The 19,270-nt window shown below is 39.5% G+C and overlaps 1 protein-coding gene across 2 annotated transcripts in view; it reads left to right on the top strand.

Annotated features, from left to right (window-relative positions):
- Positions 1-11,431, top strand: part of CDC16 (cell division cycle 16) — a 33,634-nt gene extending 22,203 nt beyond the window's left edge. Inside the window, exons 13-18 of one of the 2 annotated variants that reach the window (XM_049647297.1) lie at positions 279-431; positions 1,754-1,817; positions 4,358-4,419; positions 5,534-5,669; positions 7,382-7,472; positions 10,949-11,431. In XM_049647297.1, coding sequence (XP_049503254.1) covers positions 279-431; positions 1,754-1,817; positions 4,358-4,419; positions 5,534-5,669; positions 7,382-7,472; positions 10,949-11,208 — 766 coding nt within the window. In that variant the 3' untranslated portion in view covers positions 11,209-11,431. The remainder of the gene's footprint in view (positions 1-278; positions 432-1,753; positions 1,818-4,357; positions 4,420-5,533; positions 5,670-7,381; positions 7,473-10,948) is intronic. The other variant, XM_049647298.1, reaches the window with a different exon arrangement.
- Positions 11,432-19,270: the final 7,839 nt, after the last annotated feature.

The raw sequence follows: 19,270 nt of genomic DNA on the forward strand, positions 1-19,270 counted from the left end.
TTTTTGTTTTTACTGTAGAATGATGAAAAATAAAGATAAGTAAGTAGCTTGCTGATAGATTCTAGAAGTGGTCTGAAAGTGATAGATTCTAACAGGTCTGAACACCTATTAGACATTTATTACGTATTAGTAAATGAAGTGTTAGGAAAAAAAGTAAACACATTATTTTGGGCTATGTTTAAGTTATTTTGCATACAGGATTTGAAGTTGGTAAATTAATTTCTGCTGAATTATAAAGTTTTAGGTGTTGCATATGTGAAATTCTCCAATATTTTTAGGTGTCATTTGCCAATGCTCTACATCGGATTAGAATATGGATTGACCAATAACTCAAAGTTGGCTGAAAGATTCTTTGGCCAAGCGCTAAGCATTGCACCAGAAGACCCTTTTGTTATGCACGAGGTTGGCGTAGTTGCATTTCAGAATGGCGAGTAAGTCTTGAAAGGCCCAAAACCCTGTTTTCTTTCTGTAAATGAAATAAAACCAGTCACTAGAGTTTAAGTGATTAGGGACTCTTCAATAGATTTTTGTTTTTAAATGTGTATTATTTGAAGAGAAGGAGGCAGACATTAGAAAAAAAAATAGAAAGTGTTATTGTGGAATTCTTTAAAAATACTGTACTGGGGTTTTGGTCCCCTGGGAGGTGGGCTCCTGCAGACTCCATTCCAAGACTGGACAGTTATTGCTGACTGTCCAGTAACCACACCCTGTAGGGTGCCTGGAGGCCTTGCAGAACCCTCAGTCAGTCATCTCCTTGTTGGTTAGGAGTTGGAGTCATACACTGAAGGGAGATTGCCCACAGCTGTGAAACAGAAATGAAGTTAATCCAAAAATTAAACTAATTAGAATGGCCCAGATTCCTGGTCATTTGAGGCATTAGTGTAACCTTGGATATTTGTAGAATAATTCAGTATCATGCTCTAAAGAGAAAAATGTCTGTAGTGCTTTGCACTAAATTATACATAAATTTAAAAACAACAAATTAGTACTACTGTGTTTTTTATGGCATGTGTGTGTATTCTAAGAATTGGATTATCTAGTGTTTACAAAAGCAAGTTTGGAGCTGTTGTAAAATGATGTAATATACAGCCTGTTGGTTTGTAGCCCAGGGCCCGCTCCTGGAGTACTTTCATACTTACGTGCACGTTCCCAGCCAAGGTCATAAGTGACATTCTGCCTTCCTGTTTCTGCTCTCATACTGTAAATGAGTTTGTGGGTTTTTTTTCAGTGCCACATTTGTCGCATTTTTGTGTTTTTTGTTGATGATTTCACTGTTTGAAATGATCCCCAAGCCTGGTGCTGATGTGCTGTTAGTGACCCTAAACACAAGAAGGCTGTGATGAGCCTGTGTTAGATGAGCTGTGTTGCTGGCTGTGAGTTCAGTGTCAGTAAATCAGTTTGTATGTTAAATAAGGTATCGATCAACAGAAACACATATAAAACAGGTTATATGTTGAATGGTTGACCAGAGGTTTATAGGAACCTGAGCCTGTACTTTTGCCAGGAGCAGTAGTTCAGTATTTGCTAAGGCAGTGTTCACATTGACTTTATAGAATGTGATTACCAGGAATAGTGATAATTAACCATATCCTAAAATCTTGAACTCCTATAATGTTAATGCCATAAAATTCATTAATTTCACCTTTAAAGTTGAATTTTAATAAACTATTTACAGAAGCTTATCTCGTTTTTTCTTAAAATGTTTATATTTGCTAATTTTGAATAACCTGCAACCTTTTCCCCTCTATTTTAGATGGAAAACAGCTGAAAAGTGGTTTCTTGATGCATTGGAAAAAATTAAAGCAATTGGGAATGAGGTATCTTATGTAACATCTGTAACTCTTGTGTGTGTTTACTGTTGAATGAGAACAATAATATGGACAAAGTCTTGCCTGGGAGATAAAGGGCTAATATTTATCATGGCAAATGTCTTGTTAATGTTTGAATTTCAGGCATTTATTTTGCTGCATGGTGTAAAATGAGTTTGTTTCTAACTGAGAAGGTAGATGTCAACTGTTTGCTTCCTAGGAGGCTTTGATATGTGGGAGTAATCAATATATTTGATGATTTTTTGATATGGGGAATATGTGACAGTTAGTGGATACTAGTGGGCACTGTAGCATCTAACATAAGATGTCCTGTAGAACTGAAGAGTCTCCTCTTGAATTAATGGGTAAGTATACAGCACCCACCTCTGTAGGAATAAGGCCAGGTATCATTTTATTCAGACCTATCATGGCTCTTCCTGACCTTGTAGTTACTACATATTTAGATCTCTCAAGGTTTGAAACATTTTGCTAGGTTCTACCATATGAAAGACGTGTGCTCATGAATTAACCTTCTGCTAGCTTGGATGTGTATATGTGGGTATTTTTGTAAAATAATATTAATTTTAGATACTGTCAACTTCTGTAGGTAAGGGATTTGCATATTGCTACTCTTCTAGTTCTTGATTCTTTTTATTCACATCTATTTTGTTTTGTGCCATTCTGATTGTCACTTCCCATTTTTACTCTGTTCCTATTTGGGCCGCCTTGCTTATAACCCACATCTTCCTTGGTGCTCGTTCCCTTCACTGACACAGACACAGCTCCCTTGGGGTCCCTGCCAAGTCTCTTATTTGTCATACATATGAACTTAAAAACACTGTATTTCTGTGTGTTGGCACATCTTTTATATAAAACAGGTTCTTCTTTTTTTTTTTTTTTTAATGTTTATTTATTTTTGAGAGACAGAGCGAGCTGGGGAGGGGCAAAGAGAGGGAGACAGGATCCAAAGCAGGCTCTGCGCTGACAGCAGAGAACCTGGTGTGTGGCTCGAACCTACGAACCATGACCAGCCGAAGTTGGATGCCTAACCAACTGAGCCACCCAGGCACCCCTATAAAACAGGGTCTTGAACAGCTCAGTCTTGGGTGGTCTGGATAATAAATGTGTTTTTGTTATATGGGATGGCCACATACCACCTTGCTAGTTTTCATAGTAGGATACCTTAGGGCCTTGCTGCTCTAATGGGACCAGCTGCATCAGCATCACCTGGAAGATCACTAGAAGTGTAGGGTCCCAGGTCTACTGTGTCACGTCTGCAGTTCTAGCAAGATCCAAGATTCTCATGCTCAGAGAAGTTTAGGATGCACTGTCACAAACTACACTTAGAGTTAAAACTATATTCGTTGATGATCGGAGGGCACTGTGGAGCCTTGCAGAAATTTACAGTAATGGCTTTAAGTACAAATGCCCAATGCTACTGAAAGTTATGTGAAAAGGGGGAAATAATGTTTGCCTTCAGTTGTAAACTACAGCAAATGTCCAAACAGCCAAAGGGAAGCAATGTGCCTAAGAACCATGAAGGGTTTGTTTTCATTCTCATAGGCCACACCTCCTGGAGCCAGGCTCATGGGAGCTGGAGACTATGGCTCAGAACTGTTGCCTGGTTAGCTCAGACTGACTGATGTGTGTTGACTGTGTCCTAAGCTCTGAGCTAGGTGTTGGGAGGAAGTAGGAAACTGACGTGATAGCTCCTGGCCTTAGACCTGTTGGGGATTGCAGATAAGTAAATTGGCGGTAATGATACAGTGCACAAAAAAGGCCATGATTGAGGAAATAAAGAAACTCACGCAAGGGAGCAGTTAACCGGAATTTGAGGATGGGCCAAGAAAACCTCGTGGATACAGTTGTGACATTTCAGTCCTAAAACATGAGCAGATATGTTTTGCCAAGCAGAAGTGAGGAAAAGAGTGTATTAGGTATAGAGAATGGTATGTGCAAAGTTGGAGCTAATCGAGAATGTCAAGAAATGGGTCAGGAGGGCTGAGTGTGGATCGTCAAGGGCCTTGTACCTTATCTTGAGGTGGTTGGGCCCAGACAAGACTTGTTACATGGAGGTTGGCGTTATGCTGGGGCAGCTGATGAATAAGCCTTCGGTAGTTGCTAGGGGTTAGGGTTGACATGGGTGCCGGTCATGAGAGGCAGGCACTTAGAAGGGCGTGAGGTTGGGGAGCTGGGAGGGCAGGAGAGAGGGTAAGAGATGGACGGGTGGCATGCTGGATTTGCAGTGCTTATGAGGTTTCCAAGTGGGAATGTTTAGTAGGCAGATGGAAAGCTCTGGGCTCAAGATACAGAATTTGAATGCCAGCACAGACGGGCTCATTAACAGTGTTGTGGTAATAAAATAACAGCATCCTCAGGAAGTTTCTTCTAATAGGAAAGAAAGATGGAGAATCCACAAATACTCTGCTTTGTGCTGTGCAGGCACCGCCAGAGAGGGCGGCCTGCTTCGCTGTGTGCAGTGGTGTGGTTGAATGGGCGTGACTGGAAAGTGGCACATGAGTCATGGGTTTGGTGTTGCTGTGTTTCAGGTGACAGTTGACAAATGGGAGCCTTTGTTGAACAACTTGGGGCATGTCTGCAGGAAGCTTAAGTAAGTGAACTAGGACCATTGAAGAAACATTCTTTGCGATTAAACGTTTACTTAATTTTGTGTAGCCTTTCTCCATGTTTTGTTTTGTTTTTTAAGATTTTTATTTTTAAGTAATCTCTACACCTAACATGGGGCTTGAACTCATAACCCCTAGATTAGGAGTCGTATGCTCTACCAACTGAGCCAGCCAGGCACCCTTCTTTTCCCATATTTTTATTTTGAGGTCCTCCAGCTTTGTACTTTGCTTCTCAGACACAGCAAGCATCAAAATAATTATCTCTAGTGAGTTTTATTATCTCTTTTTTTATTATCCCTGGTAGTATAATTTTATTTTAGAAATATAGAGAATTACAATTCTCTAATAAATTTCATTTTCTTAGATAAAAAAATTGGTATTCAAAATTAATTTGGAAGAATTAGGACAGTAGGGTTTATTTAAAACCATATCCAATTCTAACTTACTGTTTTTCTCTAGGTACCAGTTTTATGATGTGATAAACAGCATTGCAAAAATAGATTCTTTGGTTCAGTATGTTTGGGAAACTCTAGGTTACTCAAAATTTAAGAGGTTTTTCTATTTCAGGATATGTTGGTGTCTTGAGTATTCATTATGAGCTGCAGCATTTCCCAAACCTTATTGAACCTTCTTCTCACGAAAGATTTTACAGGGCAGGAATTCCAGAGAACTTAGGAAAATGCTGTTCAAGTGACTTCTTTGGACCTTAAAGCAAAAACCTTTGGTTGCTTTTAACCACCCCCAGTGTGGGAGGTTTGTCTGGCCCCAAAAGAGACCTTGCAGTGTGGTGGGGCACAGGACCCAGGGCCAGAGGTTATGTTCTGGCTCATGTCTCCCACCTGTGTCCCTGTGAGAGCACCTTCAGCTGGCTGGGTGAGAAGGGCAGGAAGATCCATTTAGGAAGGCGTCAAGGTACACGAAGGTGGTATAACCATTCTGGATGGTTACGGTGATGTACCAGATTGTTTTTGATGTTGGCACATAGATGAATACTCATCTTAGATCTAGAAATTCAGTACTTTCACTGTACCCACTAATTGTTTTCTCTTTCTTCCCGTTCTTTCTGCTCTCAACTCCCTGTCTTTTCTTCTCTCACAGAAAGTATGCCGAGGCCTTGGATTATCACCGTCAGGCACTGGTGTTAATTCCTCAGAACGCGTCTACCTATTCTGCCATAGGGTATATCCATAGTCTGATGGGCAACTTTGAAAATGCTGTTGACTATTTCCACACAGTATGTCTAGTTAACATTTACCACTTTTTTTTTTTTTGAGAAGATCTTTTCTAGCCAACATTGTATTTACCATTTTAAAATTCTTCAGACGACTTTGTGGTTTCTTCTTTCCTTTCCAGAGAAAAGCATGTGTGTGTGATACTCATCAAATTAGAGACAAATGTGAGACTTAGGTCCTAAGTGTGCAGTCAGACATACATGTGTGCATGAGGTTTGTGGGCCTCATCTGAGCTGGGCATCACATCTGGGCAGGAGAAAAGAAATTCTGGTCTCTCTGTTTAGGACTTATAGTTAAAGTCCTAAAGTCCTTGGATCACTTTTTTTTTTTTTTTTAATTTTTTTTTTTTAACGTTTTATTTATTTTTGAGACAGGGAGAGACAGAGCATGAACAGGGCAGGGTCAGAGAGAGGGAGACACAGAATCTGAAACAGGCTCCAGGTTCTGAGCTGTCAGCACAGAGCCTGACACGGGGCTCGAACTCACAGACCGAGAGATCATGACCTGAGCTGAAGTCGGCTGCTTAACCGACTGAGCCACCCAGGCGCCCCACCTTGGATCACTTTAGTTGGTGAACAAAACATCTGTGTCATCACAAGGAAAGAATCTCACGTCATACTTCACTAGACCTAAGACACCATCAGTAATCAGGTTGGGTGCCCCGCCCCCCAACACACAGACAAACCTTTAAACTTTACACAATTCTTTCCAATCTCTCAGTTTTTTGGTACTTAGAAAAAGCACTCTTTTGGGGCACTCTTTTTGGGCATATTAGGACATAGGTTTTTTTTCAGAGATGACTCTAGTATCTACATAAAAAAGAAAATATAAGTGAAATAAATACTTAAGATGCTCTATTCTTTACATTCAGAGTTTGGTTCTTTTAAATCACTTTCGTACCAGGCGGTCAGTGTCCCTGTTTTCCTGGGGCTGGCACGTATACCCTGCTCTTGAAGGTTTTTCCCAAAGGCGTTGACTATGCAAATCTTACGCTGCCAGAAGGTGTCAATGCAAGGATTTTAGGCAACAGTCTCAGTTCCTGTATTTTTGAGTGTTCACGTGGTTTCAAATCTAGTCTGTACATCACCATGGCTACCCACGCAAAACACCCTCATCAGAGCTGTGGCCAGCTGACAGCAGTAGTAAGAAACCACCAGTAGTTTAAAGCGTCCCAAGTTCAGAAATGTTAGAATAAAAAAAAAAAAAATGGGTCTTAGAATTGATGAAATAATGGTATTTGGAGAGAAAGATAAAATCTGAGAAAATGCATAGGGTTGGTTAGAGATTTTCAGATGAGATCAAGTCCTGAAGATGCCATTATGATAACTAGGATACTGAGCTAGGCAGAAGTGTGGACTGGGCAGCTTTTCTGGTTTGTGTGATATTTTGAATGTGTGTATTTGAAGATTCTATAATTTACCTCTCTTCTGTGATGTAATTAATGCAGAAGACTTAGAAGGCTCTATGTGGAGACAAAGTTTTGAAAATCTTTTTGGAGGACTGGGATTTCAAACATAAACAGTGGTGTGATAACCCTACATGTGCCCATCGCCCAACTGCAACAGACATCAACTCATGGCCACTCTTGTAGGCACCCCCCCGCCCAACCTCTGATTCCCTGTAGTGTTTTGAATGGAGTCCTGCAGGAATATTTTTAAATGAAAGAGAAGGAAATACATTTTCTTGTAATAACCATGGTGAATCTTTTCTGCAGGCCCTTGGTCTTAGGCGGGATGATACATTTTCTGTTACAATGCTTGGTCATTGCATTGAGATGTACATTGGTGATTCTGAAGCTTACATTGGTAAGATTATAATTAATTACTCTGATTGACATTGCATCCCATTCTTTAGATTGTTGTATATCTCTGTTTAGGTTTCTCAAATCTCATGTAAAGTTTTAAGTTTAACTTTCTAACCATTTAACTATATTATTAAGAAACTCCATTTATTTGTTGGAACAATTCTGTGGGAGTTAATGGCTCATTAAGTGTTCAGTTTATAATTGAGTACTTGGTATATGCAAAATACTATTATGGAGTATGTGTAAAGTGCTGTGATATACAAGAATCAATCTAATTAATTGCAAGGCACCTGGCTGGCTCAATTAGTAGAGTGTGTGACTCTTGATTGCGGGGTTGTGAGTTCAAGCCCCACGTTGGGTGTAGAAATTACTTAAAAATAAAATCAAAAAGAAAAAGTGTTAAAACAATCTAAATTGCGTAATGGGAAAAAACCTTAGAGACTTTTAATTTCCAATAGTTTCTAATTTCTAATAAGTAATGAAAACACTCTGGCCTTAATACTTTATAATGAGGTTTGTTGCATATTAATAACATTAATTTTTGCATTTCAGTGGACTGTTAAGTTGGCTTACATTCACACATTACAGTGCTGTGTAATTTTTTAAGTATTTTTTTTGGTAATGATAAGCAAGTGTTAAGATAAATTTGGGTAGAATTGCTCTCCTTGGGCCTTCATTTAGTGACAAACATTGTAAGGTAAAGAGGGTGTAATGAAGTTAAACTCGAGGTCTGGACTTTGGGGTAGGCAAAGATTTCTTTCACAGGACACAAAATCATGAGAGGAAAGCAGTGTTCAAGTAGGTTTCAGTAAAATTAAGAACTTTGTTCATCAAAACACTGTTATCAGAGTGAAAAGGCATGTCATAGACTGAGAGAACTTCCAATTTATAGACTGGTCAGAGCTTGTGTCTAGAATACAAAAAATCCTATAAATTGGTGAGAAAAAGTTCAGTCAAAAATGGGTCCAGAATGGGCAAAATACCTGAACAGGAGCCTCACCAAAGAGGCTGTCCGCCAAAGCAAATGAATGTGCGTACTGTCGTTGCATATTATGGAAATGAAATTAAAACCATAACAAGATGTCATTGCACACCTGCAAAATGGCTACAAGTGAAAACACCGCTAGTGCCTAGTGTTGGTAATGACGTATACACCTGGTATGCTTGTATATTATTGGTGGTTGGTGCTCATAGCAGGTAGAACCACTTTGGAAAACTGTTCAACGTATCTGCTAAAGTTAAACAGACCTGTTAAAGCAGTTATCTGTTGCTGCCTAATAAGCTACACCAACCGACAAGGATGTATTACCTGTCTCAGCTCTGTAGGTTGATTGGTGGCTCATTTACTCGTCTCATCACTAATGCAGCTGTGGTCAGCAGTCACTTGATGGGCTGACGGGCTAAGATGGCCTTATGCACAGATGGAGACCTCAGCCAACCCAGCTGGGCCTCTCATGGGTCTTTCAGACTTCTCCATAGCATGGAGGTCTCAGGGTTCTAACAACAAGAACTAACGCCTCAAGACCTCTTGAAAGCTGGAAGTTTCCTAGAATCACTTCCATCACATTCTGTTCAGCACAAGTCATGTGATCGAGTGCATTGTCATCAGGGGTGGGGTGTGATTCATTGGGGTGTTAGGGTGCTGACCTACCATGCTGCTCTTAAGCCATAGCAGTTCTCCTCCCAGGTGTGTGCCCAGTGGATCAATGTCTCCGTAAGCCAATGCTCACATGCAGAGTTGTTCACAGCAGCTGTTTGTAACCACACCTAACTAGAAATAACTGGATGTCCATGAGTAGGAGAATGGGGAAGTGAATTGTGGCAAGCATAAGCGGTAGAGTACTACACAGTTAAAAGGACCAACGATGAAGTCACACTGTAACCTAGGTGAATCTCCCAGATTTTGACAAAAAGAATATATACTGATAAATTCCATTTATGTGAAGATTAGTTAATCATAAGCAAAACTGATCAGTGGTGATAGAAAAATTAGAGTGGTGATTCCTTCTGGTTTGGGAAGGGGAGGTGTTTACTGGAAAGGGCGTGAGGTGGTTTTCTGGGAACTGAAGGTGTTTTCTTTGTGGTCTGGTGGTGGTCATGTGGGTATATGTGTATGTGAGAACTTGCCCAGCTCTGCACACTTTTTACGGTGTGTATGTTGTGGCTCATTTTTGTAAAGCTAAAACAGAAAACTTGAGCTCTGGCACCCTAAAGACCCTGAGTTGGTATCTCAACTCTGCCACCAAGCCCTGTGGCTTTGGGCAAGTCTGAGCCTCAGTTTCCTCTTTTGTTTGAGGAGGGTCTTACAACAGGCTTAAATGCAAAATTCTTACAAAGCTAAGGAAGGTCTGGAGGTAGGGTACTGAGTGAGACAGACATTTTGCCTGTCTTCACGAAGATAATGGTCTTACAGAGATTTCCAAGTGTATTAGTCATTACTTACTATTTATATATATTTTTCATTCAGGTAAAATTGTCATGTAACATTAGTTTCAGGTGTATACCATAATTCAGGATTTGTACATATTGTGAAATGATCACCACGGTAAGTCTAGTTAACATTCATCACCATACATAGTTAGAAATTATTTTTCTTTTGATGAGAACTTTTAAAATCTTCTGTCTTAGCACCTTTCAAATGTGCAATACAGTATTTAATCACTGTGCTGTACTGTTTTTCTTTTTAGAAGGCTTGTTATTATCTGTCAAAACACCTGTTGCTGAAAGCTATTAGTATGAACTGTGTAAAATTATTTTGTGTCAGAAATGATTGAACCTAATACATCTGTTGGAAATCTCTTCTCCATCATTCATAAGATTTTGATGTGTGGAAAGTGTATTTCCCCTCACTGTGTTTCTGTGTGCATAAGGGTGCAACTGCACCGATGCCAGAATGCCAGTGGGCTGTTCTTGTTTGTAACATGCAAGGGCAAGTGCCTGCTGTGGCTCCCTTGTGTGTGGGGGCTTTAGGGATGGTGCCGCTGCCACATGGGGCTTGAAGTACATGTGCTTGTCAGTCTCCCAGCAGCCGCCCTTGATAATTGAGAAAAAGAATAGGAGGAGAGTGATTGGAATTTCTCCTTCTGAGCTGTACTTGTGCTCGTAAAAGTACCATTGGACTTAGGGGTGCCTGGGTGGCTCAGTCCGTTGAGCATCCGATGGCTTCCGCTCAGGTCATGGTCTTGCAGTTTGTGGGTTCCAGCCCCTCATTGGGCTCTGTGCTGACAGCTCAGAGCCTGGAACCTGCTTTGGGTTCTGTCTCCTTGTGTGTACCCCTCCCCTGCTTGTGTTCTCTCTCTCTCTCTCTCTCTCTCTCTCTCTCTCTCTCTCTCCCCCTCAAAAATAAAAATAAACATTAAGAAATAAAAAAGTACCATTGGCCCTAAACGTTGGAGGTGGTGCTACATACATGATGATGGAAATGATAGATAATGACAGGGTTTCTTATTTTATTCTCCTTGTGGTATTCCCTTTTAGGAGCAGACATTAAAGACAAATTAAAATGTTATGACTTTGATGTGCATACAATGAAGACACTAAAAAACATTATTTCACCTCCGTGGGATTTCAGGGAATTTGAAGTAGAAAAACAAACTGCAGAAGAAACGGGGCTTGCACCACTGGAAACCTCAAGGAAAACTCCAGATCCCAGACCTTCCTTGGAAGAAACCTTTGAAATTGAAATGAACGAAAGTGACATGATGTTAGAGACATCTATGTCAGACCACAGTAGTTGATTGCAGACAGATCTCCATTCCATTTTGCCTTGGGGGAGGTTGGGGTTTCCTCACACCCTTGTCTTGTCTTCAGAATTTCCCATTTCTTAACACGAATCCAGACTGCACCTCTACATTTAGGAATGGGGGCCTGCCAAAAGAGACTGGACTGCACACCTTTGCAACAGGTGTTTTCTGACCCTACAAAACAATTATAGGTAGAGGAATAAAGAGGTAAATTGTGTATTATGTCTGTTTTTCCTTTTTCAATAAACTTTCATTTTCAGAATAATTTTAGTCTTATGAAAAAGCTTCAGAGACTGCACAGAGAGCTCCCATAGGACCCCCAGACGGTTTCTCCCTGTTCTCATCTTATGTGACTGTGAAACCTTTGTCATGACAAAGAAGCGCACATTGGTACGCTACAAGTAATGGAACTCTGAGCTTTATTTGGATTTCACCATTTTCCCATTAATGTCCTCTTCCTGCCCTGCATCTTATCCAGGGGCCACACTGCACTTAGCTGTCACATCTCCTTGGGCTCCCCTTGGCTGTGACCATGTGTCAGACTTCTGTGACCTACAGGGATTTGAGGAAGACTGGTCAGATGTCTTGTAGAATGTCCCTCAGTTGGAGTTTGATGTATTTCTCATACTGGACTAGGGTTATTTGTTTTGGGGAAAAAGTACACAGATGGGAATGAAGTATCTTTCTCATCACATGTCAGAGGGTATATAATATAACATGACTTATCACGGATGGTGTTAATCTTGACCACGTGGTTACAATGATGTCTACCAAGTTTTTCCACTGTAAAGTTACTGTTTTTCCCTGCCTGTAATGTGTGATTTAGAAGCAAATCATGAAGTTCAGCCTATCCTCAATAGGACCAAGGTTGTTTTTGTTTTTGTTTGTTTGTTTGTTTTTAGGACCAAGGGCTCCACCATCTGGAGGGGGGTCTATCTGCACATATTTGGAAGTCTTCTGTAACAAAAATTCGTGTCTTCTCCCATTTATTCAGCCATTAGTTAAGTATTATCAAAAATGAATATGTATACATATGTATATGTATACATACTTTGTATTTTAAGTTATAATCCTACACAATATTATATTAGGGATTCATTTCTTTTTTTTTTTTTTTAATTTATTTTTTTTTAACGTTTATTTATTTTTGAGACAGAGAGAGACAGAGCATGAACAGGGGAGGGGCAGAGATAGAGGGAGACACAGAATCCGAAACAGGCTCCAGGCTCTGAGCGGTCAGCACAGAGCCCGACGCGGGGCCCGAACTCACGGACTGCGAGATCATGACCTGAGCCGAAGTCAGACGCTCAACCGACCAAGCCACCCAGGCGCCCCAGGGCTTCATTATTTCAACTTTGGCCATTGGGACCTCCTTGAGCCTGGCTCCTGTGTCCCTGTGATATAACCCCATCCATTTTTGTTGTGATTCTTTGTTCTGGTAAAATACACATAACATGAACTATGGGCTTTAGTTAATAATGCATCACTATTGATACAAATGTCGCAGTGCAAGGTGCGGATACAGGTGTGGTGGGGAGCATGTGGGAACTTGTGCTTTCTTTTCCATTTTTCTGTAACCTAGTGCTCTAAGAAATTATGTGCATGTGTGGGTATAGATATGGGTAGGTAGCCATTTTAACCAATTTCAAGTGTACATTTCAGTGGTACTTATTTCCAGGTTTTTTTCATTCTTGCAAATAAGTTTTGTACCCATTTGGGCAGGAACTCCACACATGTCCTCCCCCCAGCCTTTGGTAACCTCTAATCTACTTTATGTCTGAATTTGCTTATTCTAGACCATGTAAGTGGAATCACACAATATTTGTCCTTTCGTGTATGACTTTACCTAGCATATTTTTTTTAATGTTTATTTATTTTTGAGACAGAGACAGAGCATGAACGGGGGAGGGGCAGAGAGAGAGGGAGACACAGAATCGGAAGCAGGCTCCAGGCTCTGAGCCATCAGCCCAGAGCCTGACGCGGGGCTCAAACTCACGGACCACGAGATCGTGACCTGAGCTGAAGTCGGACGCTTAACCGATTGAGCCACCCAGGCGCCCCCCTAGCATATTTTTTTAATAAAAGTATTTATTTTTGAGAGAGAGCATACAAGCTGGGGAGGGGCAGAGAGCAAAGGGGACAGAGGATCTGAAAACAGGCTGTGTGCTGACAGCAGAGAACCTGATGTGGGGCTTGAACTCACAAAACCTGAGATCATGACTTGAGCCAAAGTCGGATACTTACTAGATGCCCCTATCAAGCATATTTTTAAGGTTCATTCCTGTTGCAGCTTTTACCAGAACTTTATTCCTTTTATGGCTCAATAATATTCCATAATGTACATCACATTGATTTATGGATGGATATGAGTTATTTCCATCTCTTGGCTATTGTGAATAATGCTGTGAGCATGCGTGTGTAAACATCTGAGTCCCTGTTTTCTGTTTCTTTGGGTATTTGCCTAGGAGGGGAATTGGCTCATGTGATAATCCAGTGCTTTTTATTTTTACATTTTTTTAAATATTTATTTTTGAGAGAGAGAGAGAAACAGAGTGCAAGCAGGGGAGGGGCAGAGAGAGGAGACACAGAATCCAAAGCAGCTCCAGGCTCTGAGCTGTCAGCACAGAGCCTGATATGGGGCTCAAACTCACAAACTGTGAGATCATGACCTGAGCCGAAGTCGGATGCTTAACTGACTGAGCCACCCAGGGGCCCCATTCAGTGCTTAACTTTTTGAGGAACTGGGCAACTTTCTACAGCAACTGCCCATTTTACATTCCCGCCCCCAGAGCATGAGGTTCCAATTCCTCTGCACCCTCACCGGGACTTTTATTTTTTGTTGTTACAGTCCACTCCAGTGGGAAGTAGCTGTTTCATTTGTGTTTCCCTAATAACTAGTGATATTGAGCATCTTATCCTGAATTTCCTGGCCATTTGTATGTCTGTTTTGCAAAACTGTCTATTCAGATCTTATGGCCACTTGTGTGTGTGTGTGTGTGTGTGTGTGTGTAAGTTTATTTTTGAGAAAGAGAGAACACAAGCAGGGGAGGGGCAGAGAGAGAGACACAGAATCCAAAGCAGAATCCACACTCAGCACAGAGCCCAATGTGGGGCTTGAAGTCAAACTGTGGAATCATGATCTGAGCTGAAATCAAGAGTCAGATGGTTAACTGACTGAGCCACCCAGGTGCCCCCTTATGCCCACTTTTAAATTGAGCTGTTTCTTTTTGTTGTTGAGCTATAGGAGTCCTGTATTGGTTTTGAATATTAAATCCTTGTCAGATATGTGATTTGCACATATCTTCTCCCATTCTGTGAGTTGTCTTTTCACTCTCTTGATAGTGTCCTTTGATATACAAATATTTAATTGAATGAAGTCCAATTTATGGTTTCTTTTGTTTATGGTGTTTTTGGTGTCATATTTACAAAACCATTGCCAAATCCAAGGTTATGCAGATTTTCACTAAAGTTTTCTTCTAAGATTAGAAGATTTAGGTTTTAGGTTTTTGATCCATTTTGAATTAATTTGTCTAAATGTTGTAAGCTGTGTTCAACTTCATTCTTTGGTGTGTGGATATTCAGTTTTCCCAGCACCATTTCTTAAAGAGACTGTCTTTTCCCCATTGAATAGTATTGGCATTCGTGTCAAAAATCAGATGATGGTAGGCATATCTGGGTGGCTCAGTTGGTTAAATAAATGTCCAACTCTTGGTTTTGACTCAGGTCTTGATCTCACGGTTTGTGAGTTCGAGCCCCATGTCAGGCTCTGTGCTGACAGCATTGAGCCTGCATGCGATTCTCTCTCCTTTCGGCTTGCTCTCTCTCTCTCTCTCTCAAAATAAATAAACTTAAAAAAAAAAAAACTTAATTGATGACAAAGATGAGAGTTTATTTCTGGGCTCTGGATTCTATTCCATTGGTCCATATGTGTATCCTTAGGCTAGTTCCACACTGTTTTGATTACTATAGCTTTATAAGTAGGCTTTGAAATTAGGGTGTGTGAATCCTCCAACTTTTTCTTTTTCAAGATTGTTTTGGCTGTTGTGGCTTCCTCGAATTACCATATGAATTTAAATGTTTGTGTTTTTTTCCCCATTTCTGAAAAAAGATGGCATTGGGATTTTCAGAGAGATTTCATTGAATTTGTGTGTCGTCTTAATATTATATCATCTAATCCATAAACAAAAACTGTCTTTCCATTTAATTGTGTCATCTTGATTTCTTCCAGCAGTGCTTGTAGTTTTCATTGTGCAAGTCTTTTACCTCTTTGGTTAAATTTATTCCCAAGTATTTTATTATTTTTTTGGATGCTATTATAAATGGAATTGTTCTCTTAGTTTCCTTTTTTTGATTGTTCATTCCTAGTGTATAGAGAAACAACTGTTTTTTTGTGTGTTGACTTAGTATCCTGAATGTATTTATTAGCTTTAACAGTTTGTGCATGCATGTATGTATGTGTACATGTAGAGCTTTCTACGTAACAGGATCATGTCATCTGCAAATAGAGATAGTTTTACTTCTTTTTTTGAATTTGGATTGTATTTATTTCTTCCCACTTGCATAACTTCTCTGGCTCGAACTCCAGTATTACATTGAATAGACGTGAGAAGCAGGCATCCTTGTCCTGTCCTTGATCGTAGGACAGGCTTGATCCAAGGCTTCAGTCTTTCACCATCAAGGGTAATGCTATTGTAGGTTCTCATCGATGCCCTTCACAGTTTTGGAGGAGTTCCCTTCTATTCCTACTCTATTGAGTGCTTAGTTGTTTCATCAAGAAAGGTTGCAAATTTTGTCAAATGCTTTTTTTTTTTTTTTTTTTTTTAGGTGGATGAATGTGATGATGAGGGGTAATGAGTTCTAGGATTTCAGGGCTGTTGAGGGAAAAACATGACCATAAGGTGGCAGTAGCATATTTTATTTGGGCAAGTGTATTTGAGCGGCTCTTTGGGGGTGATGTGGTAGCAGTGTGGCAGGAAGAGGAGGTTAGAGAAGACTGAAGCGCAGTGGCTGTGTGGTCCTTCATAGTCCCAGGGTGTGTCTTATGTACAGGTTGCAGATGCTGCGTGTAGATTTGCCCAGTATGCAAAACAGGCAGGCTCTAGATGGCTAAAGATACGCTTGTTTAAGCTATATTTAAAACAATGATATGTGTAAAAATTGGACTTGGCATTGTTGGGCTTGAGCTAACCAACCCCGTCTGCTGTGGATAAGTAAACAACATAGGCTTCAATATACAAGGGCCACATCTCTGGTTCACTTATATAACGTCTTGAAGGTTTTTTCCTTCATTATATTAATGTGATAGTTTACATTGATTTTTTTAAATTTGTAAAAAAAAAAAAAGTGTTTATTTTAGAGAGAGAGAGAGCGAGCAAGCGAGCAGGGGAGAGGCAGTGAGTGAGACAGAATCCCAAGCAGGCTCCACACCATCAGCATTGAGCCCGATACAGGACTTGAACCCATGAACCATGAGATCATGATCTGAGCCCAAATCAAGAGTCATGCTTGACTGACTGAGCCATACAGGTGCCTCCTACGTTGATTGATTTTTGTGTGTTGGACTACCCTTGCAATCCTGAGATAAATCCTGCTTGGTCACATTGTATGATCCTTTTAATAGAATGTTGAATTTGATTTAATTTTTTGTTGAGTTTACATATATGCTTATAAGAGATATTTATTGGTCTGTAGTCCTCTTGTAGTGCCTTTGTCTGGCTTTGGTGTTGGGGTACTGCTGGCCTCATAAAATGAGTGAAGTAGTATTCTCTCCTCTTCAGGTTTTTGAGAAGAACTAATGTTAATTCTTTAACAGTGAAGGCTTTTGGTCCTGGGCCTTTCCATGTTGGGAGGTTTTTGATTACTGATTCAATGTCTTTACTTGCTAATAGCTGTTTCCTCTTGAGTCAGTTTTGGTAGTTTGTATGTTTCCAAGAATTGTCCACCCAGGTTGTTCACTTTGTTGGTTAACCACGGTGCATGGTATCCTGTTACAATCTTTTTTATTTCTGTAAAGTCTGTAATAATTTCTCCTCTTCCATTTTATGATTTTAGTAATGTGAGTCTTTTTCCCCCCCCTCAATCTGGTTAAAGGTTTGACAACTTTGTAGCTCTTTTCAAAAAGCCAACTTTTGATCTTGTTGACTTCCTCTGTTGTTTTTCTAGTTTATATTTCATTTCCACTCAAATATTTATTATTCCTTCCTTCTGCTAGCTTTGGGTTTAGTTTGCTATTCTTTTTCTATTTCCTTAAGGTGTAGAGTTTTATTATTGAAATAAGATTTTTTTTAACACAGTCATTTACAGCTATAAATTTCCCTCTGAGCACTGTTTTTGCTGCAGCCCCTAAGTGTTACACTGTGTTCTTGTTTTCATTTGTGCTAAGGTATTAGCTAATTTTCCTTGTGATTTCTTCTTTGACTCATTGGTTGTTTAAGAGTGTGTTGTTTAATTTACCACATATTTGTGAGTTTTCCAGTTTTTCCTGTCTTAGGATTTCTAGTTTTATTCCATTGTAGTTGGAAAGAATATTTTGTGTGATTTCAGTCTAAGTGTTTAAGACTTTTCTTGTGGCGTAATTTATGGTCCTTCCTAGAGAATATACCCTGTTCACTGGAGAAGATTGTATTCTCTGCTTTTGTTGGGTGGAGTGGTCTGTGTAAGTCTGTTAGGTCTAATTGGTTTATGGTGTTTTTCAAGTCTTCTATTTCCTCATTGATCTTCTGCCTACTTATTCCATTATTGAAAATAAGGTGTTGACGTCTGAAACTATTATTATAGAAGTCTATTTCTCCCTTAGTTCTGCCAATCCTTGCTTCATGTATTTTGGGGCTCTCTTATTGGATGCATATATATTTATACTTGTTATAACTTTTGACCCTTTTATCAATATATAATGTCCTTTTTGTCTCATAACAGTTTGCCAGCCCAGCTCTCTCCATTACTATTTACATGGAGTAATTTTTTCCATCCTTTTACTTTCACCCTTTTGTGTCTAAAGCAGGTTTCCTATAGACAGCATACTAATGGATCATATTTTTTTGTCCATTCTGGTTTTTAATTGGAGGGTTTGATCATTTACATTTGAAGTAGTTACTGATAAGGAATTTGTCTTGAGCTGCCATACAGCTATTTGTTTCTGTAAGTGTTACATATTTTTTGTTCCCTCCTTATCTTATAGTTGATTTTGTGTGTGTGATGTGCCATTTTGATACTCTACTATTCTGGGACTTTTTGTTTTTTTTCCTCATGGCTACTCTGGGGATTACAATATCTGACTTAAATTTATAACAACCTAATTTGAATGATTCCAATTTAGTTTTAGTAGCATACATACACTGTTGTTATACACCTCCCTCCCTTTCTTATTACCACAGATTACATCTTTTTTCATTGTTCCCATTAACATTGATTTATAAATACTATTTTATTCATTTGCTTTTTAAATCATATAAGAAAAAAGGAGTTAGAAACCAAAAACCAAAAGTACACTAATACTGGCTTTTATATTTACCTATGTAGTTATCATTACTATTGTTATTTCTTGATATGATTCCAAATTATTGTGTAGCTTTCTTTCATTTCAGCTTGAAGGGCTCCCTTTGGGATTTCTTAAAAGGGCACTTGTACTAGTCTACCAGTGATAAACTCCCTTAACCTCTGTTTGTTGGGGATGTCTTAATTTCTCCTTCCTTCTTGAGGAATGGTTTAGCCAGAAAAATTTTTGGTTGACAGTGTTTCTCTTTTAAAGCTTTAAATATGTCATATAATAAAGGGATAGGGTTATATGTTTCATTTGTTGTAACCCTTGCAAGCCTGCATCCTGACTTCACCAGGTATATTATCCTATGTTTTTGTGGTTTCTGAGACATTCGTTCAGAGCATTAACAAAGTATTGTACAGAAATGAATTTTCCTGGCACCTGAAATGGTTCCTTAAACATCAACTTTTTATCTTAATCTAACATGTATTCCATATTCCTTAAGAAGCTAAGGCAAAAAAAAAAAAAAAAAAAAAATAATGGCTCTCATTTCCTGAGGTCTAACTCCAGGAGGTCTTT

This window comes from Panthera uncia (genome assembly GCF_023721935.1).
Source record: "Panthera uncia isolate 11264 chromosome A1 unlocalized genomic scaffold, Puncia_PCG_1.0 HiC_scaffold_16, whole genome shotgun sequence".
Lineage (NCBI taxonomy): Eukaryota > Metazoa > Chordata > Mammalia > Carnivora > Felidae > Panthera > Panthera uncia.